The sequence below is a fragment of the Leiobunum rupestre genome, chromosome 1 (assembly GCF_980474605.1).
Source record: "Leiobunum rupestre chromosome 1, qqLeiRupe1.1.hap1, whole genome shotgun sequence".
Classification (NCBI taxonomy): Eukaryota; Metazoa; Arthropoda; class Arachnida; order Opiliones; family Sclerosomatidae; genus Leiobunum; species Leiobunum rupestre.
Window position 1 is genome coordinate 19338683 of NC_143384.1, and position 25857 is coordinate 19364539.

General features: G+C 37.8%; 1 protein-coding gene across 1 annotated transcript in view; it reads right to left on the reverse strand.

The window, feature by feature from the left end:
- Positions 1 to 25857, reverse strand: part of LOC149961264 (endosome/lysosome-associated apoptosis and autophagy regulator family member 2-like) — a 42072-nt gene that overhangs the window by 1794 nt on the left and 14421 nt on the right. The window contains exons 2-15 of the mRNA XM_090176382.1: positions 23114 to 23234; positions 18089 to 18296; positions 15017 to 15164; positions 14139 to 14228; positions 13163 to 13277; positions 9589 to 9738; positions 7983 to 8258; positions 7106 to 7481; positions 6846 to 7049; positions 6454 to 6781; positions 4552 to 4652; positions 4367 to 4492; positions 3322 to 3508; positions 708 to 919 (exon numbers count right to left, since the gene is read on the reverse strand). Coding sequence (XP_090032508.1) covers positions 708 to 919; positions 3322 to 3508; positions 4367 to 4492; positions 4552 to 4652; positions 6454 to 6781; positions 6846 to 7049; positions 7106 to 7481; positions 7983 to 8258; positions 9589 to 9738; positions 13163 to 13277; positions 14139 to 14228; positions 15017 to 15164; positions 18089 to 18296; positions 23114 to 23234 — 2642 coding nt within the window. The remainder of the gene's footprint in view (positions 1 to 707; positions 920 to 3321; positions 3509 to 4366; positions 4493 to 4551; positions 4653 to 6453; positions 6782 to 6845; positions 7050 to 7105; positions 7482 to 7982; positions 8259 to 9588; positions 9739 to 13162; positions 13278 to 14138; positions 14229 to 15016; positions 15165 to 18088; positions 18297 to 23113; positions 23235 to 25857) is intronic.

Below are 25857 nucleotides of genomic sequence, written 5' to 3' on the forward strand. Positions count from 1 at the left end.
GGTCGAGATCGCCTTTTTGAAGGTCAAGATGACCATTGTCAAGGTCGAGATCGCCTTTTTGAAGGTCAAGATGACCATTCTCAAGGTCGAGATCGCCTTTTTGAAGGTCAAGATGACCATTCTCAAGGTCGAGATCGCCTTTTTGAAGGTCGAGATGAACATTCTTAGGGTCGAGATCGCCTTTTTAAAGGTCGAGATGACCATCCTCAAGGTCGAGATCGCCTTTTTAAAGGTCGAGTTTACCATTCTCAAGATCTATATTACCTTTTTGAAGGTCGAGATGACCATTCTCAAGGTCTAGATCGCCTTTTTGAAGGTCGAGATGACCATTCTCAAGGTCTAGATCGCCTTTTTGAAGGTCGAGATGACCATTCTCAAGGTCTAGATCGCCTTTTTGAAGGTCGAGATGACCATTCTCAAGGTCGATATCGTAATGTTAATAAAAGTTATTTTATTTTAAGATTTTGGTATATTTTCGAGATGAACCTTTTGTAGGTCGAGATGATCATTCTCAAAGCCGAGATCGTAATGTTAATAAAAGTTATTTTATTTTAAGATTTTGGTATATTTTCGAGACGACCATTTTGAAGGTCAAGATGACCATTTTGAAGGTCGAGATGGCCATTTACTAAAGATCGTTCATTAGAGCTAACGTATCAAGGACGAACGGTTTTTGGATAGAGGAGACGAGTAAGAATGCGACTAACTTTCTATTTTTCTTCCAGCAATACATAAGCAACGCTAGTAGTAAGACTCCTAGAGCGACACTACACGCGATGACAGTCTGCAGCTCGAAGGGGATCACGGTGCAAGCTTGCGTCTGCTTCTTGTTCATTTGCCAGTCGTTGCCAGCCACGCAAGAATGAGAGGAAATGTAGTGCAGAGTCTGGAGACCTTTCTGGCACTCGCCTTTCACAATCTGCCACGATCAACAAAAAGACCACATTGCGTCAGTTACGTAACACCCTTAAGTATGACACACATCGGTTCATGATAGCTAGGAGCAACAAATACTAGGAGAACGTAGCTAGCCTTTAAACAAGGTTAGTAAATTTTAGGCTATAAAAGGTTGCCTCGATACGCTGTGGTTGCTAAGGGCTAAGGTTGGTAACTTCGTTGCTAACGAACATCGTGATGTCACTGAGATGAGATCCTATCAATGGGATCTCATCTGGGTGACGTCAGCAACAGACGAATTTTGGAGGCAATCCAAAAATTCTTTCAAACCGTTTCTCGATCGAGACCCCGTTGGCCTTTAAACACGCTAACACGGTGTTGTGTACAGATTTCATTGCACGTTTTACGGAAAGGGGGGAAGACAATTTCCCCTTTCGACGGCAGCAGGCACTAAAGCGTCTAGCCAATCAAAATTGTACACAAAAAAAATAGATGACTTTTGACGGATTGCGTTCTCCTTGTGTGGGGTGCTGTGTTTGTTGCTCCTAGATGACGTAAAACGGAACCATATTTTCCAAATCAAATACCCTGATTGGGATTGCGTAAATAAGAACAGGGTTGCCACCATAATTTCAAATTCAAATGCCCTGATTTTCTCTAACCATTGGAGATTTTCCCTGATCTTTCTAAGGGCAAAATTTTACGATTTTAAACTTTATAATTTGCTTTTCTTATTAAAACGTCATCGATACGTCACCCGTGACGCATCAGCAACATAAAAACAAGAACGCCTATGTTACTTTATAGATAGAAGCAAACAACACAGCACCGAACACAAGTAGAACGCAACCCGTCAAAAGTCGTGCATTTTCTTGTGTACATTTTTCATTGGCTAGACGCTTTAGCGCCTGTTGCCGTCGGAAGGGGAAAATTCGGAAATTTTCTTCTCCCCGCTCGTCCAATGAAATTTGTACACAACACTGCGTGTTTAAAGGCTAGCTGCGTTCTCTTTGTGTTTGTTGCTCCTAGCTTTATAGAAAGGCCTATTTAGTTTATATATTCGACTTATATTTACGTATAGGGTTATATTTTACACAACGTTTAAAAAAATTAACTGCACGAAACCTTTCATTGTAAAATTAAATACATAGTTTGCATCGCTACGTCATCAATGACGCAGTTTCAAGTATGGATATATGCACCAAGAATAAATATGTAATTTGAGCAATAAATGAACCGTACAAAGCCGCCTTTTGCAGGTTTTGATTTCTTAGTAATACGCGAGGGTTGAAAGTTTCAATTATACGGATTTTAATTACTTTCAAATGATTAAGAATTTAGTTTAATGGTTGAAATGGTTAGCTGTCTTGTTAAAAATGGTTCGAGTAGTTTGATTAGAAAGGGAGAGCGAAAATTGACTTTTTATTCGATAACGAAATTAATTGTAAAAGGGATTTCTTCAAAGGCCTCATTTGAGAAACTTTGCCAACCTCTTCCTGTCGTAATTTGCTATTTTTTTAAATATTATAGATCTGGTTTTGTTCAGGGCCCATAACGATATTAATTTAAAAAATGTTGAATTACCAACAAAATGGCTGCCTATTTAGTAATGGTTTTGAATTTTTGATCTCCCCTTCCGGTTTACATGGAGACCATAGCTGCAAACTATGTATTCCCTGACTTAACAAATTCTAATTTCATTACGTTTACAAATTCTTAAACTTCCCTGATCTTTCCCTGACATTTTATATCTAATTTTAATTCGCTGACGTGTTCCTTATTTCCCGTAACCCGTGGCAACCTTAAACACTCTCTTAGTTGGTAAAAATAATTGTCTTAAATACGAGTTAAGACCCATTTAAGTTTAAAATTGTTTAAAATGTTATTTATTACTGTTGGAAAATGTTTAAATTTTCCATAAGCTTTGGCTATTCCTTAACCTAAGCTGTTGGCACTTATTTATTTATATGGTCATTGGCGATACAGACTATCGTAAAAACGTTAGAGTTGGGAAAATTTTTACATATTTTTGTAGATTGGGTTACTTATGAATAGTGTTGTTAATTTTCCGGAAAAATAAAATGCGGAAAAATTTCCAGAAAATTTCCTGGAAAATTTTCCGCAAATCGGAAAAATAAAAAATTGAAACATAAATTACTTTTTAAGGGTTTTTAATTTTTTATCGATGTAAAATGTCAAATATTAGTAAACATACTAAAAAACAGTTTACACTAGTCTAGAGGTTTAGTTTTACTTTTAGATTCGAAAAAATGAGGCGAAAATGCCGCTTTATTTCAATTACGGAAAATTTTCCGGAAAAAAGGCCTCGGTCATTTTACGGAAAATTTTCCGACTTACAACACTACTTATGAATAAGGCAAGTTCAGCGAATGGAACAATTTGAAAAGTGCAATTTGAACTAACCTCGTAGTCCTCGGAAGTACAAACACGACAGGCCCGTTGAGTTTTCCATAAAAAGTGGAAACTGCAACCGTCACAAGTTCCATCGGGGCAGTTTTGGGGCATCAAAATTTGACCAGGGTCCTTCATGGAAGGGTCGCAGTGCAGGGTGACGGTTGTGTTGCGGCCGTAGGGGCAGGCTTGGGTACGACTGTCATTAAAACCAAGTAGAAGAAGATCAAGGTCACGTTATTTATTAGGCAGGGTTCGTACAAAATTTCCGGGATGAAATTCCCTGACATTTCCAGGTTTTCCCTGACCAAATTGCCAAATTTTCCCTGACCATTTTTATTATGTATTTTGAATACATCTTTCAAAAATTTATTCGCCTGATATTTTTGGGGTCATTTTAAAATTCCCTTACTTTTTTGGACCATTTTCCAATTCCTGGACTATTCCTGACCTTTTGGAATCACTTTAAAATTCCCTGACTTTTCCCTGACCTTATGGAATCACTTTAAAATTCCCTGACTTTTCCCTGACCTTTGGGAATAATTTTCAAATTCCCTGACTTTTCCCTGACTTTTTGGAATCACTTTCAAATTCCCTGCCTTTTCACTGACCTTATGGAATCATTTCGAATTCCTTGACTTTTCCCTGACCTTTGGGAATCATTTTCCAATTTCCTGACTTTTCCCTGGACTTTCGGAATCATTTTCAAATTCCCTGACTTTTCCCTGACCTTTTGGAATCACTTTCAAATTCCCTGACTTGTCCCTGACCTTTTGGAATCACTTTCAAATTCCCTGACTTGTCCCTGACCTTATGGAATCATTTCAAATTCCCTGACTTTTCCCTGACCTTTAGGAATCACTTTCAAATTCCCTGACTTTTCACGGACCTAATGGAATCATTTCTAATTCCTTGACTTTTCCCGGACCTTTTGGAATCATTTTCAAATTCCCGGACTTTTCCTGGACCTTTTGGAATCATTTTCAAATTCCCGGACTTTTCCCGGTTTCCCAGGTCGTGTACGAACCCTGGTAGAGGTCAAAGGTTGGAAACATACCTCGACGCGACGTAATAAAAATGAATGTCGTCGGGAGAGCTGTCTGGCCCCGTCAGAAACTGCGCCAGAACGTGAATATTTTGGTAGCTAGATCTCTTCGTTACGCCAATTAGCCAATCTCCGATGCTGGAAGTTAATTAATTTTGATTTAATCGTGATTAAATTAATTTAACGAAGATACGCACCTAACCGCTTGCGTCGCGATTGTTCTGTCGTCTTCGCCTTGAGGCGGAACAATTGTTAGACGACAAATACTAGATTTGATTTCCGACACTTGATTCGTTACCTACGAAACGAGTTAAACCATAACACACTTAATTCGTTACTTTCGAAAATAATTTAACCATACCACGACATATCACAGATTTTCATATCATAATCACTCGTAAGTATGTCTCTGTATAACATCTCAATCGAAATAGTTTCAGTGAGTATGTTTCGGACACAGAATAATAATAATAATAATAATATTATTATAATAATAATAATAATAATAATAATAATAATAATAATAATAATAATAATAATAATAATTATAATAATCAGCTAGTCTAATACCCAAGGCACCACCTTATAGGCCCAAGTCATCTAGCGACTTTTGAAGCCATTAATTCAGGTGGCCGGGTTACGATGCGTAGGAGGGTGGTGGCAAGCCCTTCATGCCACGCGAGCCAACAGATAACTTGTAAACTCTACGAGGAAGGAGTAGTTCAGAGTTTTCACAAAGTGCCACAAGCTGGAATAGAACCCGGCTCCTCTTACTGCGAGGCAAAAGTGCTAACCACTATTTTAGTGGGTAGTTCATTTTCATTTTGGAAGTCATTTTGCGTAGTTAAAAAGTTGAGTTTTCACAGTTAAATTATTGTTTTAAAAAAAATTATAAAAATACTCTGACTAACCAAAGTTCAACTCTCGCTACAGGGCTATCGAAGATAACTAACGAGTAAGTGTAGCCAGACAAAGCTAGTTAGTAAGTCAGCCTGGTAGCTAAGCTGTAAAAGGCTATAATAATGAAATTTGCTCGTTGTGCTAGTGGCGACCTCTGGGGGGTGGGGTAGGCGGCAGAATCGCATTTGGGTAGTTCTGAGAAATCCTTAAATTAGGCCCTGATCATTGGACTTAAAAGCTTAGTATTCCTTGTACTTTTAGAAACGTATCATGAAACAAATTTGACTGGTAAAACTCAGGCTAGAGGTCGGGGATGGTTAACTTTTATTCAATAGATAAAGCTCTCAAAATTATTCGTAAAACTTTTTGATCAAGTAATTTATATTTCTGTATTATCAGATTAATGTTTTGATAAATTTGTAAAATTAATCGGAAAAACGACTTTTTTTCGATAAAAAGCTCAAATTTTACACCGGCACGACGAATTTCGTGTTCCTAAAAGTAGTGATGGTTACCAAGTCTCATGGCTCAAAAATCATCCAGCAACCCAAAGTAATTTTTCAACCAAAAGACCATAGTCTTCGCGTAGTTACCTAATTTTACCCTTAAACTAATTTAACGGCACAAAAAAAAAACTTGGCCTAGCCATCAATAGGTGTTTCTATAAAATAAAACAATAAAAATTAGAAGTATAAAATGTTATTATCCGCGTCACGAGTGCCAGTTATTTAAGTGCTTTACTTGTACGAGAGATGTGCACGCGGGTTTCAGATTTGGAAGAGTCTCGCGACTGCAGCGCGTGCACTCTACCTTCAAGAGCTAGGGCTAAGTGACGTAGACAAAACATTGTCACGTGACCTCCCGTATTTTATAGAAACGCCTATTCCCGATTTCATAGACCCAAGAAAAAAAATTGACAACCGGTGATACGTTTAGTCTCATAAGGCACTTCCGTTTCCCAATCTGAATCGCTAGATTGCAATCCGGTTAAAATGAACATGAATCTCAAAATGTCTCTGCACCGGGCCCTAAAACTTTGATGACTCGTAATTCGTCAGCTCGAAATGAAGCAATTGACGTCATACCCCGCGAACAAATTTTCATGATGGAAAAATCTTTTATGGCGTACTTACGAGTGTCTACGTTACATATGGTTACGTCAAAACAACAAAACAGTTGTAAAATATAAATATACTGACGTTATTACTGCAAGTGGCTTGAGGATTGGGTTTCCCGCAAAGGCTTATGTTGAACAAATGGTGGAAATTCAAACCATTCGAAGAGAAGAGCTTGCTGCCCTGAAGCGTCATCGACTTGGGAAGGTGAGAAAAGTCAATTTGTCCATTGACGGACACGGGAACGGCGCATTCGCTGTAGCAAGTGTGGCCGTCCTCGGAACGCAGACCAGCACCGCACGGTTTGCAAGAACCTCGACCTCTGGCGAAACGGTCACTGACGTGAGTGTTCGGCGGACATTTGTGACAGTTCGCGCCTTCGAAGTAATGACCCGGAGGACACGGAATGCAACTGGAAGAAAATCGGAATTCGCTTTGAGGACGACGTGAACGAAGAAAATGGAGACGCCACTTACCCTTCTAGATTGTTTCCCTTGTTACATTTGACGCATGATGACGCGCTACCGGACATCGTATTGGTGACGGTGACGCTGTAGATTCGGACAAAGTTTTTAGTGGCTTTATGGGCTCTGTTCTCCGTTTGAAAGACGTTTTCGTTGACTTCTTCTTCGGCGAAAACCCAAGCGAAGACGTAAGTGTCGTTGCGTCGAATGGAGTACCTGCGTTTTACAACAACGATTATTAACGTCTTAGCGACGACCAAGCGCTTACGTACTCGTAAGTGTCCTTGCTACTGTCGCCTTTGAAGGTGTTGATGACCTTCATGTTCTCCATGAAGTAGAGGACGCAGTTGGAAGTACAAGACATGTCGAAGGTGAAAGTCATCAGGCTGACCTCGACGGGTCGGCCATTGACCACTTTCTCTTTGTTCCGGAACCCGTCCACTTCCAGTTTGAGGACTAGGTAGACTCCTTCGCCGTTGTGATTGTGGGTCGAGCGGATGTAATTTCCCATCGGAATCCAGCCCACGTCAGAGCTGCAACGCGGTCCCTGGGACAGACAAGTGCTCAGCATATTCGGAGGAATGTCGTTCCACACTTTGTAGTTGATTTCGTAGTTGGGCGCCGTTGACGGAGGACAAGCTTGACATTCTGAAATAGTTGCGACTCGTTTATTGCAGGTTCAAGAATAATAGTTATTTCGCAACTGCACTGAGGCTAAGGCTATTAGGGGTGGTAACCAGGCTACACTAATTACAAATAATTTTAAAATATTTAAGTAAAATCCAACCAGAGGTTACCAAATAAACTTAGTTGAAGGAAAATGTGGTAAATAAATTTAATAATTAAATAAAATGTTGTGAGCAATGAGCTAATAGTGACAATCGAGGATTATATATCAACAATCGAGCATTATCTATCAATAATCAAGCATAAATTTTCTATCAACAATCAAGCATAAATTTTCTATCAACAATCAAGCATAAATTTTCTATCAACAATCAAGCATAAATTTTTTATCAACAATTGAGCATTATATATCAACAATCGAGCATTTCCTATCAACACTGAGCGTTCGAACAACAAGATGACGTCAGGCAATGAAAGGAATTACTAGACTCGAAGATAAAAAAGTAAGATTTCGCAACTCACTGGAAACGCCATCCGAGAAGTGGTTTGGCGGGCAGAACTTGCAAGTGGAGTCCACAGATTGTTCCATGCCAATGTTGCAGCGCATACAACTGTCGGTTTTATCCGAGGGCAACTGAATGGCGTCCGGAGCGCCGCTGTCCAAGTAGCAGATCCTGGGCTCCCGCCATTTGTAAGACACGCGGGTCGTGTTCTTCTGTTCGTCGCACTGCTCGTACACCGCGTGATAGTCCAGCGTCGTGCAGTTGTGACGTTTCAGGCAAGTACTCGAACCAACGGCTAGAATTCAATGATACGGACGACAGCTCAAAGACCAGATTGGACCCTTACCTTCGACCGATCTACTGAGGGAGAATGACTATGTGCAGACGATTTTTACAGTTGCTCTCAATTGGGTCCTTAAAGGGGAACGGTCAAGCTTTAACCAGTTAGATAGCCCTATAGCCCATTAAAAACTAAAATTTATGGCGAAAACCGCATCAAAAAATTTGAGCGGTTAATTTTTAATAAAATAAAGAAATTTCGGGAAATCGAAAAGCGCGCGTCCGCCGCGACACCTGGTGAGAAGTCGGTGAGACGGAAAAACAACGTAAAAGTGCGCGCTGCTGAAGACGCGAAAAATTTGGTTTGCACGCGCGGCGCGTTCCAGTTATAAGAGACCTAAGCCTAAATTGCGCGATTTTAAAAGTTAGGATAGTTCGCAAATCGTTCATACGGGGTTAGGGGCGCTGGCGGCAGCCCCTAAGATGGCGGCGAAAATTCAAACCCAAACACCTGGCGTTATTTTTCGTTTCAACTTTTTGGGCCAAAACCTATTTTTTCAAGACAAAAAAAGGTACGTGTTAGTATATTGAACGTCGTGTTAATCTTTTGATACGGAAATAAGGTCATATTTGAAAAAGCTTGGCCGTTCCCCTTTAAAACTGACGTCTACCAACGCGATTGAAGCAAACGCCGAATACAGAAGAAATTCAACATGTAGTCATTCTCCCCAAGCAGAAATAAATATATTCTTGCTAACATAAGTAGCATAATAACAATAAGTATGTCAATTAGGATAAATTATCACCGAAATTATTTTCAGAGCTACTGCGCGATATAGCTATAGTTCTCAGCACAGAGCCCCTTGGAGTCTAAATATGTCCAAGGCGAAATCTAGTACTACAAAGGACGATAATTTACTACTCACAAGGAGACATCCCGAGGTATTTCTCAAAAATGTTGTTCACAACTCAAGTTTAAACTTTCCCCACGTAAAATAGCATGGGAAAATCACGGTCTGTAATTTTTGCATTTTTCAAAAAATTAAAAAATTAAAATTTTGGCAAAACAATTGGGTAAAATCGATTAATTTGGGTAAAAACCATCAAATACAATCAACCCCCGAGTTTTAAAAATATCGGGGATAAACACCTCGGGATGTCTCCTTGTCAGTTCGAGTGCAAGTCCAAGTTGTAAAAAGTTATCGGTCAGGAAATTAGCATTAAAAAATAGGAGGTGTCAGGACCAGGCAATGCTGCTTCCGTGGTATGTCACTGGCGTCTTAGTTGGAAGTGTTCCTTCAAGTTGAAGATGACGTTTTTAAATTATATACACAACGGATACTTACGAGAATATTCGAAGGCATTGTTGCATTTCTTGCAGGATGTAGAGTTTCTCTCGGAATAGTGATTTTCGGGACAAGCGGTGCAGAATGAAGCCTTTTCTTCGCTGTACGTCCCATTCGGGCACGGGGTGCATTCCGAGGTGTAGGCCACACCTGCAATGCATCTCATTTTCAACACACTTCGAGCGAATATCACCTCTCACGCGTTTTTTAAAATAAGATAAACAGCTAAGCTAGTACCGAACTAACCAAACAGACCTAAGTCAACCAATTACCGGTGGCCGGGTTAGAATGTGTGGGAGGGTGGTGGCCAGCCGTTCATGCCACCCGAGCCAACAGCTCCCTAGACTTACTCTTACAGCTAACCTCAACAAGTTTGGTGGCCAGCCCTTCATGCCACCCGAGCCAACAGCTCCCTAGACTTACTATTACCGATAACCTCGGCAAGTTTTTATGGAAATGGAAAATCCCTCTAACCCAGTGTCACAAGGTGGGATCGAACCCAGCTCCTCTTCTTGCGAGGCGAAAGTGCTAACCACTTTTCCACCAGATTTCTTCGTTACGGAGACCATGACCATTTTAGGGATTAGTTAAGTAACAAACCATTAACCAGGGCCACGAATCAGAGCCGTAGCTAGGGCCTGGCAAGTGTTGCAGGGTGCAAAATTCTAAAGGAGCGCAAAATCTGTGATTTTGAATTGAAATATAGTTAAACACCAATTATCGGCAATTAGTATAGACATAAGTCTATAACATTCTCCATAAGTTTGTCACTTTGAGGAATATTTCACTGCGAGCTAGTAACGGAGGGACGTCATGAAGAAAGTCTCCCCCTAGCGAGACGCTGTCCAATGCTACGTGTGACGCGTTAGCAAGCGGACGCAAAACGGTGACGAAACCCGTAATGCAGTCTGTCTTGTGAAAAGCTCTCAGTAAATCTTTTGCATGTGAGAAATAGGAAGTGTCACACTTATGGATCAATATTATACACTTATGGTAGAGATGATAGGCAAAATTCAGATCCCGAAACCATCAAACGGCCAAAAATACAGATTTTACAATCAAACCTTTAATAAAAGTTTTCTATTGATAATTCGCCTGTCTCAATAACGTAGAAGTATTTTCAAATACCACCAGTACAGCCAACTTCAATAGTTCTGACACGCGCTTTTATTTGATCGCAATTGGCCAAGATAGTACTTTTGCGCGAGAGTAATTTTAAGAACGCGCTGCCTTATTCAGTGTAAAATTTTTGAAACCGATAGATGGCGGTAATGTTATTGAAACTGGCCAATTGCATTTGAAGCAGACGAAAAAGTAAAATATTCTGGTTAATTTAAAAAAAATACGTTAGGGGGCGCATTTTTAGGGGTCTTGCTCAGGGCGCCAAGTAGGCTAGCTACGGCAAGGGAACCTTTTGGCCGGGGCAACAGAAATACGAAAGGTTATATTCTCTTAAATTAGGAGGTCAACATATTTAAACCACGCAATTAAGGAATTTTAAGATTTAAGATTTAAGATAAGGTTGAAAAATGATTTGGTGAAATGTGGATTTAACAACAAACTTTCGCAGCTAGTGGCGTGAAGGAGTTAAAAGGCCTTTAAGCAAACGGCGTATGATTATTCACAGACAGGAATTCATACCTTTACTTGGAATGCTTCTCCTGGCGTATCGAGTATGGTAAGATCACTCTGACGGTTTTGGCCCCGCCTACGAGATAAAAAATCCCCTCAGCGCGCGCTCCCCTCTCACGTTGTTGTTTGTTAAGTTAACATAGTGACGTCAAAAAAACCGTCAGCCACATCGAGACGAAAATCTGCCGCGATAAGCATTCCAAGTAGAGGTATGTATTCCTGTCACATAACATTATGACTAAACGTAGCAACGGTTTCCAAGTCATATTGTCCAAAAATCTTCTAGCAACGCAAAGGTAATTTTTAATCAAAAGACCCTAGTCTGCACATAGTAACCTAATTTAACCTAACGTTAACCAAAATAAATTTTCAACCAAAAAACTACTTTTCATATAGTAACCTAATTTATCCTAACCTGTATCTTAAACTAATCTAACGTTAACCTACATTAGTTTTTCAACCAAAAACCCTAGACTTCATATAGTAACCTAATTTATCCTAACCTGAATCTTAAACTAACCTAACGTTAATCTAAATTAGTTTTTCGTACAAAAAACCTAGTCTTCATATAGTAACCTAACGAGGGGCTGATCACTATCCGTAATCGGTGTAAAAGTCTGTAGCTTTGACTGTACTAAAGTGATTACGTAATCGATTACCGATTTAGCACTACCAAAGGCTGTACTCGCTCTTATCGGTGTACGGAATTTGAGGAAGTGGTTAGCCCCTCGTAATCTAAGCTAACCTAACCTTAACCTAAAAAAAATTTCAACCATAAACTCTAGTCATCATACAGTAACCTTAACCTAACCTAAACTAATTAAAATACCGAATAAAACTAGGCATAGGTGTTTCTATAAAATATGGGAGGTCACGTGTATATGTTTTTTCTACGTCACTAGCTATACACTCTTTTTAGAAACGTTTACTGGGAGCCGCCATTATCGTACAGACAACCAACGAGCAAGAGCTCTACCACAGAAAATTCATCCCCCCAAACCGGTTTTTTCATCACCCTCGCCGTAGACTGTAAGCTAGGAGCAACAAACACAACACCCCACACAAGGAGAACGCAACCCGTCTAAAGTCGTGGATTTTCTTGTGTACGTTTTTCATTGGCTAGACGCTTTAGCGCCTGCTGCCGTCGGAAGGGGAAATTCGGGAATTGTCTCCCCCCCCCCCCCACCCGTAAAACGTTCAGCGTAAAGGCTCGTGACGCTCGTCCAATGAAATTCGTACACAACCCTTCGTTAGCGTGTTTAAAGGCAAGCTGCGTTCTCCTTGTGTTTGTTGCTCCTAGCTGTAAGGTAATGGCGGTCGATTGGGGAGGCGCGTTTAAGAGTCTTTAGTTATTGAAGACATAGAGCACGTGCTCGAGTCGATCAAGATTTTGGAATTCGAAGTCCACGTGCGAAACGCACGTGCCAATTAAATATTTAAAAGCTTAAGCTCGTGACGTGAAGAAAAACATTTTATAATTTTAATTTTTATAGACGCTAAAAGAAATTATTCGCTCCAAAATAAAAACCGTCAAAAGGAAGGGTTTTTAAATTAAAAACGCGTGAATCTCGATGATATCGCCCATTTTTTCGTCGCACGTGTAATAATTTATTCTGATAATAAAATAGAATCACGTGGGCTTAGCAATATTTATCTGCATTTGTCTTAGCCAATAAGATTATCCCTTCCGATCAAGCACGCGCCAATTTACACAATGAACCGATGAAGATTTTCAAATCAATTTCTTTTAAGATCTATTGGTTTATTTCCACAGCTAATTAAATCGGGAACCGTTGCTACGTTTAGTCGATTCTAACAAGAAGTTTTTCTTCCATTGGTAGGTAGTCTTGATAACAAGTATTTAGCTCGGTCACGACACTAGCGGGGAATGCGTTTCCTCAGGTCCTCATTGGCGTGGGAAGTTTAATAATAAAGACGTTACCAGTAATGTTGATGGATTTGATTTTGACCGGCATCAGTTTGTGGTCGAAGTATTCTCCGGAGCCCATCCCAATCGTCTTCCAATACAGCACATTCTGCCCTTTACTCAGCGGGACCTTTCAAACCAGACATTACACGTCATTAAAAATAATCAGCATTTAAAAATGATTAAAATAGTTTAGGTACGTTTGAGCATTTGAATGATTTGATAAAATTTACAGTTGATCGAATAGTTTTTAAAGTACTGTTTTAGGAGGAAATAAGTGTAGTTAAAATGATGAAGATTCGGCTAAAGGGACTAGTGGTTTGGACTTTACTAAAAGTATCTTTTTGTTATCTGTTGAAATTTTAATTCAGTAGGGTAGGTTAATAATCAGCTAGGCTAATACCCAAGGTACCACCTTAGGCCTAAGTCATCGAGCGACTTTTAAAGCCATTAGTTCAGGTGGCCGGGTTACAATGCGTAGGAGGATGGCGGCAAGCCCAGCATGCCACGCGAGCCAACAGCTCCCTACACTCACTATTACCGTTAACCTCAACAACTTTTTATGGAAGGGGAAACCGAAGAACTCGGGGGAAAACCCCTTGAACCAGTGGGGAGATAACTTGCAAACTCAACGCGGAAGGAGTAGTTTAGAGTTTTAGCCTAGTGCCACAAGCTGGGATCAAACCCGGCTAATCTTGCTGCGAGGCGAGAGTGCTAACCACTTCGCCACCCCACTTAGGTAAGGTTAGGTTGAAATAGCGGTTATAATTTATAGGCTCTCGTGACATTAGTTTTATTAGTTTTATAGTTTTGAATTGTTTATTTTAATCAGTGAAAAAAATTATTTTCATTAGTTTTACTTCACTTATTAGCTTAAAATAGCAGGTTCAGTATTTTCGATCATTTGACGTTCGAACAAATTAATTTCGATAATAAGTGGATTCGATCATTTGAAACAAGGTTCGATATCCAAATCCCTTTAATCACTTACAGTTATTTGCTTCCACTCGTCCTCGTCCGTTTTTGGCGGGAAACGGTAGTTTTCTAATTGTCTTAAACTCTGACACCGATCGTTTTGTACCTAAGGATATTAGAAACCATATTAGAGTTAAATTGGATTTTCAAATTATAATAGTTTGATACCGTAAGTCTATAGTTACGAGTAATAAGTGTGTCAGTTAGTGTTAAAGAATTATGGAATACGCCATTCTATAAAATCCGAACTGGCCAAACATTTAACACAGACTATTAGACTAATTGAGTTGGGAATAAATAGAGGTATAACTAAATCTGGCTGGCGTGGGACCAATTTCATTCAATAAGGAGACTTTATCAACTTTATCGTTCTACCGTAGCGGCATCTGTCTCTAGTAGTGGCAACTATATTGCAATTGAATTTTTTAGCGAATCTGATGCGTAACAAACAAACCATTGAAGTTGTTTAAAAATAATTTTATTCTGTCAACACGATCCTTTTTAACTCAAGTTACGGTGAGTTAGCTAATAATTATTTATTTTTTGCCATATAACTTTACAAAGTATAGATGGCGCTACCGCTTAATTATAAAGATGAATTTCGTACAGTCTTATCAGAACAGGTCCCGCGTAATCATGGAAAGTTGGCAACCGTAATTTTAATTCTAGCAGTATTATTCCCAATTCAATGATTAGACCAAGTTTGTGGGACTAACAACTTTCTTTACTCTTTGGTTTCAAAACGTTGGCTTATTTTCGGTCTTCGGCCATACATATATTTTGGGAAGTATTTCTAAGAAATGGCTCTCAGTAGAAATATAACACGCCAAAGACAGGGAACTGACACACGTATGTAACGCGTAATTATAAGCTTATGACGATACGCGAACTCACCTCGAACGTTAGCAAGACGAAATCGTCGATGTTCTGATACTCGAAAGTCAATAACCCAGGTTTGACCAATTGTACCGAGTATCTCAGCTCCGAAGAACACGGGCCCCCGTCCGAAGAAATGTACTCTTCGTAAGGTGTCCATTGGTATCTGCACCCACCCAAGACACCCGTGATTATACCATTTATCTAATAATTCGTTGTTAATACAGGACATTGAATTTCTATTCTGAGCAAACCAACCGAGGGCAGGTCACTTCCATTTTGGGTGCGTCTTAATCATAGTAAAATGATTAAATCAGGGTAATCGTGATTAAATCAGGGTATTCAAGATTAAAAAATCTAATCACGATTTAAACGAGATTTAATCATTCTAATCATGATCTAATCTTTTTAATCAGGATTCAATAATTTAAACGAGATTTAATCATTCTAATCATGATCTAATCATTTTCATTAGATTTAATCATTTTCATTAGATTTAATCATTTTAATTAGATTTAATCATTTTAATTAGATTTAATCATTTTAATTAGATTTAATCATTTTAATTAGATTTAATCATTTTAATTAGATTTAATCATTTTAATTAGATTTAATCATTTTAATTAGATTTAATCATTTTAATTAGATTTAATCATTTTAATTAGATTTAATCATTTTAATTAGATTTAATCATTTTAATTAGATTTAATCATTTTAATTAGATTTAATCATTTTAATTAGATTTAATCATTTTAATTAGATTTAATCATTTTAATTAGATTTAATCATTTTAATTAGATTTAATCATTTTAATTAGATTTAATCATTTTAATTAGATTTAATCATTTTAATTAGATTTAATCATTTTAATTAGATTTAATCATTTTAATTAGATTTAATCATTTTAATTAGATTTAATCATTTTAATTAGATTTAAACACTTTAATCACGATTCAATCAATATAATCGGTCGAATAGAGAATTTATCATTAAAATCAAAACTAAAGTACGATTTAATCATACTAATCACGATATAATTTTTTTAATCAGGATTTAATTATTTTAAACAGATTTAATTATTTTAAACAGATTTAATTATTTTAAACAGATTTAATTATTTTAAACAGATTTAATTATTTTAAACAGATTTAATCATTTTAATCTGATTTAATCATTTAATCATGATTAAATCGGATTTAAACATTCTAATCAGGATTAAACGTGATTTAATCAACTGAATCGTGATTAAATTGAATTTAATCAAAATAAACACGATTAAATCGGATTTAATCTTTTGAGGGGTGTTAATCAAGGAAGTGACCTGCCCCTAGAAACCAACTGCAACTACTCAATTCTACTACTTGTTTTTTCTCAGCTGCTGCGATTCGTTGTTAATGCAGGACATTGAATTTCTATTCTAAGCATTCTTAAAGGGACTTTCAAGAGAGAGCTGTGGTGAGGTTGAAGTCCTTTAAAAACATCATTCGGTCGCCGTTCGTTGCATTTACAAAGTTACACTCTGATGACGTTTCACTGACGTTTTTTGAATAGACTTCTGACCCCTCACACCTCCCTTGAAACTCCCTTTAAGTTGTTTAAAGCTGGAGTGTCATCTATGTGAGTTTGCCAGAAAATCTAGTACTTAACGTTTGCGATTTGACTGCTCTCGAGCGCTCTAACCAAAACCAATCTGCCGATTTCGACAGATCAACGGATCGAGATCGAGATCGGAGCAAATTTTTGCGTGTTCAATTTAGATGTTTTAGCAAAATGGCAGACCAAGACGCGAAAATTCAAATTACTAACAGACGAAAAACAACAAAGCGCGGGAATGTGTTCATGGCATGTTCCATTTGCGGTTTTACTCTAGTCGATTGGGGCGAGATCTATCACGTCAGAGACAGATTTGGAGCGAATCTCGAGCAATCTAATGGAAAACGCTATAAGTCAAATAGGTTGGATGTTCACTTTATTCGCGACCGAAAACTATCGCAACGCCCCCTTTGGTTCGCCATTGAAACCTAGATAGGTAGCGGCTAAAGTAGATGCTATTAGTTTTTCCTCATCGTTATTCGTCAATTTAACTTTATAAATAATGAAACTTGCATTTTAATATAATTTATGCATCGTTTGCTTATATATTGATAATTTTATTTAAGGAAAAACGTTCTTAAGACTTTTTAATTTGTCTGTTGCAGACGCTAAATCCTCGGAGAAGCTAGCGCCGTTACGCCACCTAGAATCGATTCGGTCGCGAAAGAATCGTTTGAAAATTTTTGAAGAATTTCATAAAGCACCAGGGCAAAAACGCCACTACTGCAACCATCGACGCAAAATCTGAGCTAGGCCTAACATGTTTTACGTCGATGATAGATTATTAGTATAGATTATCTTTAATGATAACAAAAAAACACAACAACAGCAAACGTGGACTCAAAAATTTCAGTTAGGCCTAATCGTCGATGCTAGCAGTCACGGCGTTTTCCTTTACTGGAAACCTTATTTCTGGCACCGCTTTCAGCCTAAGCATAGATACCTTACGTTGTGTGGGAAGAACACGGAAGAGACAGCTAGCAGAAGGCCTATATTTTCTGTAATAGTGGCATCTATCGGTGACCTAAATTAGTATTTGGAAAATATTTTCTGGATGTGCTACGTAATAGTGCCATCTATCGGTGACCAAAATTAGAATTTGGAAAATATTTTCTGGATGCGCTACGTAATAGTGCCATCTATCGGTGACCAAAATTAGAATTTGGAAAATATTTTTGGGATGCGCTACGTAATAGTGCCATCTATCGGTGACCAAAATTAGTATTTGGAAAAAACGCGGTAGATTATGCCTAATGATGTTGATAGCCCTAAAGTAACGTTGAGTTGAATTGACGTGTAATATTTTTTCGCTTTTGGTGGAAAGATGGCGCTCTAACTTAGCGCATCCAGAAAATTCGTGTTGTCTGCTAGCTATCACTTCCGTATCAGTCTCTCGTAGAATTGTGGATCGCAAGAACTATTTATATTCGTAGCGAATAGCTGAATTGGTTTTATTGAAGCGCGTATTACTATTAGCACGAAGCAGCAATGGTTTACTTTGTGCAGTTAGATGGTCCATCTTCGACGCTCTGCTGCAGGAAACGGAAGCTGCTGGCGAACGACTCTTGGCTGATCTCGAAGCCCTTCGGGAGCGGCGACCAGTTGTCGATGTAGATCCCTCCGCCCAAAGAATAAGTCCCGGCCTGACACGGTTGACACACTGAATTGTACTTATCTAAATACATCCCCGGTTCGCAGGAAATTGCTGAGAAAATAAAACATATTCAAATAATTTTATAATAGACGGTAAAATAAATGGGGGTGGAATTTTAAACCGTCATTGCCACTTAAAAACTGGACACTAGCCAGGGAGGGAACACCGGATTGGTTGGTATTGAAGCATGCGCAGAGACCAATTTTTAACTGTCGCCGAGTAACAAATATCTAAATCATGATTCTTCGTAGAGCACGTGGCGCCATCTAAGTAAACTGACCGTTATATTTCGGGAATAAAAGCTAGACCAAATGGTTGTTTAACTGTAAATTTACCTATAACTTGAATTCTTTAAATTAAAATACAAATTATTAATTGAGATCAATCGTAATAGACGAGAAAAACGATTGAAATGACTTCAGTGACAATTAAAGTCGCGAAGTGGGGAGGCTGGCAGCCATGCTGTCACGAAAAGTTTCCCCTTTTTTCCTACCCCCAAATTCAAAAACCCTTCAGAGGCTGGGAAGCCGTTGGAATTTATTTTACCGTCTATTTAAACAAATCGATCCAAGCCTGTTTCGGCGACTAGCACGCGGCAGCGGCAAAAGTGGCGCCATCTTTAGATTAATTGTTGAACTATTGTCAAAGCACGGTTTATATATTACACAGGTTAGAATTGTCCGTAGCTTCGCGCATATTACAGGACGGGGCCGCTTAAATTCTGCTGACTGGCAACTCGTTTTTCCAAATCGCGCTCGCTGCGCCATCTAATTTATTGAAACAGTATTAATTGGATATATATATATATATAAATTTGGTCAATAGTTTTTACAATTTTATCCGAGATGGCGCAGCGAACGCAATTTGGAAATTTCCGAATGAGGGAGTAGTGCACGACAAGCCTAACCTGTGTAATATATCAAACGTGGTCAAAGCTCTGTGGATTCTATAAATAAGCTTTTCCATAAAGTCATTACGCTTGCCGAACTTGTTTTAATGTATCGCTTTCGTCACGAGATACGTAGGAGTTCAGTTCAGTTTTGAAGGTTATCTTTATAAAACGGGCGACTCGTCGAATTTTAATTCGTGTCTTGTTCAACTTGTTAAAATGTTCCACGCGCTCTTTCATATTTTAGCGCAATAGGCTCGCGCATTTTTTTTATGTCAGGAAGCACGCGCGAAATCGCTCGAGCCCGTTTACGCTGAAAAATCCAGACGCTATTATAGTGAAACGTCACTTCTACGTGACTAACAAGGAGACGACCCGAGGTGTTACACACCGATTTTGTTCAAACTCGGGGGATTGGATCTTCATGTAACTTGAAAAATCCTAAAGGGATTTTATTCAATGGGCAACGGGTTTGCCAGGGCAACGAAAAATGTTTTTGACAGCATAAAATGGAAATTTTCCCATTGAAAATAACATGGGATTTTGACCGATTCTAAAATTGAAAAAAAATACCAAAATAATAAATAAAACATGATAAAAATGTACGAAAAAAATACAATTGATCACATTTTTATCAATTTTTTAAATTTTTTTTTCACAGGGAAATCGGTCAAAATCCCATGTTATTTTCAATGGGAAAATTTCAATTTCATGTTGTCAAAAACATTTTTCGTTGCCATGGCAAACCGGTTGCCCAATGAATAAATTCCCTTTAGGATTTTTCAAGTTACATGAAGGTCTACCAATCCCCCGAGTTTTAACAAAATCGGTGATTATCACCTCGGGTCGTCTCCTTGTAAGTGACGCGCGTCTAAACAAGAAGGCCAATGTCACTTTATAGAAAGGCCTATTGGGTTTAACTAAAACGCCCAAATTATTATTCCCAACGCGTAACTATCTCGGCGCATGTGCAATACGTTTTGACATCTGTTTTTAGAAATCCAAATAGTAATATCGTTAAGAGCCGCAAGGTGGCGCGGTTAACGACGTTTTTAAACGTGGCAGCTTCTTGTGATACCTTCCCATCCATCGTTGAAATGCCTATTTTAACCGATAGAGGGAAATTCCATGTCACTGAAACGTCAAAGTTCCAGACTAAATAGTATTTGGACAACGAATCTCGAGATACCGATCTGTTATAACCAAAATTTACATTTTTGTGTTTCCATAAGGGCATAAGTAACATATTAATGATAAGTATGACCGTTCCTATTGTTTAAACCTTAATTGGACATTAACGCTGAAAATTAGTTCGTTGAGAATTTTTCCTAATTGTCATACTTATTGGTGGATCTTAAAATTCATTTTGCGCGTGAAAATACGCAGCCATGTTATAGGATATAAAAGCAGGTATACAGGGTGTTTCAAAAGGTGATGCAAAAATTTGAAGGAGTTGTAGGGGGTGAGTTGAGAAGCATGCCTGTTTTTCCCCATTTCCCTACGATGAGTGAAGAGCGCCAGAGAGCTTCAAAGTGTGGCCTACTAGCCCCTGCAAGTAGGCTGCAACAAGCGCAAAACCAAGCAGCAGGGACTTTAAATACTGTTTAAGTTTACTTTTTTTACGCTGGTTACCTCGATTTGTTTCCAAAGTCCTTTTTTACCTATCACACGAACCCAAACCTTAATGTTCGCGTTTCTCTGCTGCTTGGTTTTGCGCTTGCTGCAGCCTACTTCCAGGGGCTAGTAAGAAACACACTTTGAAGCTCTCTGGCGCTCTTTTAACTCAACGTAGGGAAATGGGGAAAAACAGGCACACTTCTCAACTCACCCCCTACAACTCCTTCAAATTTTTGCATAACCCTTTGAAACACCCTGTATATGCCGGCTATACCTCACAATGAAAAGGTACTGTCACGCGCAAAAACTTCATTTTGAAATCAGTCAATTTTGTTTATGTTAGTTAAGATTAAATTAATTAAAATATGCAATCTCGAACCGCAGACAATATTCTTTAAAATAAGCCATAGATTCTAATTTATCATATTTATTGTTGTTCTATTACTTATGGTGTATATCTAATATATATTCTAACTAACCAGCGCCACCTACCATCAGAAGTTGACAAATTTCGTAATGATGTAGACATTTTTAGGACCTTTAAATTACATTTTACGCGTATTTCTCATTATATTTCCTAAAGTAATAAAATAAAAATGCGTGCGACGCGAGATAATAGATTATTATAAAATTACCTTTTTTTTAACAACAACCGAGGCTTAGCTATCAAAAAGTTGCGAAACCACGTTTAATTTGCATTTTTGACGTCCCTTTCAAAAGCTAAGCGTAAAAGCAGACAGATAACTCCTTCGCCAAAATTGTGTACATCATCTAAAAAATATCCCGGCAGCCTGTATAAAGAATCTTTCCCATGAATAATTCACACGAAGTAACCCGCTTCAAAGACACCATTATTTTCCTTGCATTTCTAGCCTACGCGTTTCAAAGTTGCTCAAAAATAAGAAAGTTAGTACAGGAGAGTTGTTAAATCAAGGAACGACCGGGAAAATTCCATAAAATGTATCACTTATATTCTAAATACTCGCTAGGCCTAAATGTAGCTCACTGCTAATACACGCCAAGGCCTAAATATAACTCACTGCTTGTACACGCCAAGGCTTAAATATACGTAACTGCTTGTACACGCCAAGGCCTAAATATAACTCACTGTTTGTACAGGCCAAGCCTAAATATTGCTCATAGTCTTAGTCGATAGCTACGCCGCAAAATTTTCCGTTTTGAAAACGAAAACATTTGAGAGAGTTGGCCGTTTTCGGTCTATCGAAATCTGGCAGCCTTGCCTGCCTTCCGGCCTGTATCTCCATACCGAAAATGCCCGACGATTACGCCACCGAAAATATTTTACTAAACTGATCGGCGGCGTTTTTGACCGTTATTTTGAATTATCGACTAAGACTATTGCTAATACACGCCAAAGCCTAAATATAACTCACTGCTTGTACAGGCCAAGGCCTAAATAAAAGTAACTGCTTGTACACGCCAAGGCTTAAATATAAGTAACTGCTTGTACACGCCAAGGCCTAAATATAACTCACTGTTTGTACAGGCCAAGCCTAAATATTGCTCATTGCTAATACATGCCAAGGCCTAAATATAACTCACTGTGTGTACAGGCCAAGGTTTAAATATAGCTTATTGCTAATACGCGCCAAGGCCTAATTATAACACACTGCTTGTACAAGTCAACGCCTAAATGTAACTCACTGCTTTTACAGGCCAAGGCTTAAATATTGCTTATTGCTAATACGCACGCGCCAAGGCCTAATTATAACCCATTGCTTGTACGAGTCAAGGCCTAAATGTAACTCACTGCTTTTACAGGCCAAGGCCTAAATATTGCTCATTGCTAATACACGCCAAGGCCTAAATATAACTCACTGCGTGTAAACGCCAAGGCCTAAATATAACTCACTGCGTGTACACGCCAAGGCCTAAATATAACTCACTCTTAATGCACGCCAAGGTATAAGCCAACAGAACTTACTACGAATACACCGACACATTTATGACCAGGGGCGAAGATCCTTTTACGGGGATATAGTCGGTAGAATCCTATTTGGAAATACCAGAAGTTTTACTAGATGGCGCCAGTAGTCTGAAACGTAAACTTATTTTTAAATTATCTAAAAATTGCGAAAAAAATAAATTTTTCTTGTGTTACAAATAGTTCTACGTTAAAAAAATCTGTCAAAATTTATTACCTTCCCACCAAAAAATAAATAAATTCGGCACCATCTAGTTTAAATAAAAGCATTTAAAATCCAAATCTGATGGCTTCGTTTCGAATTTTGGCGAATTGGTTCACGAAGAGCAACTCTTACGATTACGGTTCAACAAACTATAGCAAACACGCTGTGTTCTATTTGGTTATAAAATGGGTGATATATAGGTATATACTCACTGCAATTGGCTCTTTCCGGTGGGTTGGGCGCTCCTAGTATGCAGGTATTAGGTTTGGGTACGGACACGCGCCATCTACCGCCCAGTTCGTCGCATTCGGTAAATTCATAGTGAAAATCCTCCTGTGACAAAGAAACGAGTATCGGTTATTTTTATAGAGAGCGCAATATTTTCTATTGAAAGCTAAAAGAAGAAGAAGAAAGGGGTAAATAGGCCTTTGCTAATGTACTATCGATTTTCGCGACGATTGTTCGATATTTGGCATTGGCCGAAAACGAGGACGTGACTAGCTCCCTCTTTTGTTAAGCGTAATTAATTACCTAGTGGAGATAAATAATGCCGATAAAATTCTGAGGAAAGAGCTGTGGTTCTTTTTTTTGTTATATAGGAAGCCAGCCTGTCAACCAGCCAGCCGGAAAAGTTATTCCTATAACGTTATCGTCGTAATAACTAACTTGGATATAAACAAGAAGGGCAAGACTTTATGTCAGTTTGCATTGCATTAAAACGAAAAACCTATTTTTAGACTTTTCGAAATAAAATAAATGACTGACTTTGTAATCGATTAGTGTTTTAAATGTTTCCGGAATAAATTTAACCCCAATTTGTAATTTTAAACTTGGTATATTTCGAAGTGTTAAACTCTATTTGAAATTCTATTGTTATAAAGGTTTTACGTTGTAATTAAAATTTATTTATTTATTAAATAAAACAGTTACTTGGTAATTTCGAATTTACTATTTAATTAATTAATATTATTAGGAAGAGTAAAAGAGTTATAATCTTGAAGTAATAATTACTGGACTCGGAACCTAAGCAAAATCCCCTGTTCCTTAATTTGCATCGCCCGTCAGCGCTCCTACCGAGAGAATCGCGAAATATTTCTATCCAAATACAAAACACGTGCGTAAAAATGTCAGATGACCCGCATTAAATAGGCTTTAGATTATTCAGTAATAATTATATTGAAATAAAAATGAAAGGATAATGATTTAATTAATTTAAATAAGAAGTTCGCTTTAATGTTTTTGCATATATAGGTTGTGTGAAAGTTTAAATAGATTATAAATTTAAAAATTCCCTGTCAAAATGGAAATAAAGGTGTAAGCTTTGACGACAGTGACGAGCTAAGAAGGCTAGGCCTAACGTCGTCTGCTAATATTGGGCACGCGTTTAGAATTTGGATAGAAATCTTTCCAATACTTGACACTACGGCGCTACAAGCGGCGCTGCCGTAAAGGCACCAAAAGCGTCATTTGGTTTCGGGTCCAATAATTATTTGTCCAAGGTATAATAAAAGCGCGGCTTATATATTTACACAGGTTTGACTACTTGTACCTTCATATGTGCTAGCGTTTTGAGCCTCTTAAGTTCTTCTGACAGGCAACCCTGTTTTCTACTATGCTACTGGTACGCCCTCTAATGTATATAAACAGTACTAATTATTATAAATTAAATTTTTATAAATTTTAATTATAAATACACTAATGAGCTACCGTATTTATAATTTGATAATATGTATTTTAAAATGTATTAATTATCTACGACACATTTAAATTTAAAATATAGGTGGCGCTCCATTTTTAAATATAAATATTATTTTAACAATAGTTGATTATACTTCCGAAACTTTACACAAGCCGGCGCTGTAGGCGCGAAGTAGAATTTTTCAAATTCTCTAAACGCGGGAGTAGCTCATAAGCGTCCATCTCTGAGCCGAAGTAGTCTAACCTGTGTAAATATATAAACCGTGATAAAAGTTTTCGAAATAAATTTTGACGTAAAATATCCAAATTTAAATTTTGTCCATCAAAACCATATTTGACTAAAATCATTCATATATTACAAGCGCCGGGGCTTGTCCAATATGAAGTGCTGAAACTTCCTTTTTAACCAATAAACAACTAGGTTTCCCAAAATCAATCTAAAGTTGAGTAAAGTATTTGTAAAAAAAATCTTTGAAAATAAAGGCCACGCCCCTTTTATGCGCTTACAACCAGCATAACAATCTCTAAGAATTTTTCGTGAAATCCTTCAACAACAAATATAACACTATATTGTATAAAACGCTTTTTACACAAAAAAAAACCCCAAAAAAGTAACTTTTTGCCACGAAAAAAATGCTGAAGCCAGATCAAAAAAATCGCCAAGAACTCCCGAACGGAAATTACGATTCTATTTTTTTCTTTCGTTGACAAACGGAACAGAAGACAGAAAAATAAAATAACGGGTAAAATATTAGACTTCCTTATAGACGTAAAAACAAGTTCGTAGAAAAAGGTAAAATCAGTTCGGCGCTTACACTTGGGTTTACCGTAATTAAAGTTTCAAATACAATTATTTTTTTTCTCAATTTCAAATTACGCGCCTTAGAGGTCCAGGCTATGAATGACGTTAAGGGTTTCATTACGGAAAAGAAAAATCAAAATTTGTTGAAATGTTGATACATTTTATTGGATCGAAATTTGTTTTGAAAAAAATTGGACAGATCCAACGGGAATAAAATATTAATTTGAACTTAATATTTTCAAATATCTTATCTGAACTGCAATCTTAATCATATATGGATAAAATTACGATCCAATCTTGATTAAATTTGGATTCAATCTTAATCATCTTGGGATAAAAATATAAATAATATTAAGATCAAATTTCGATCCAATCCTAATCATATTGTTATAAAAATAAAAAAAATCATATTAGGATAAAATTTCGATCCAATCTTAATCATATTAGGATAAAATT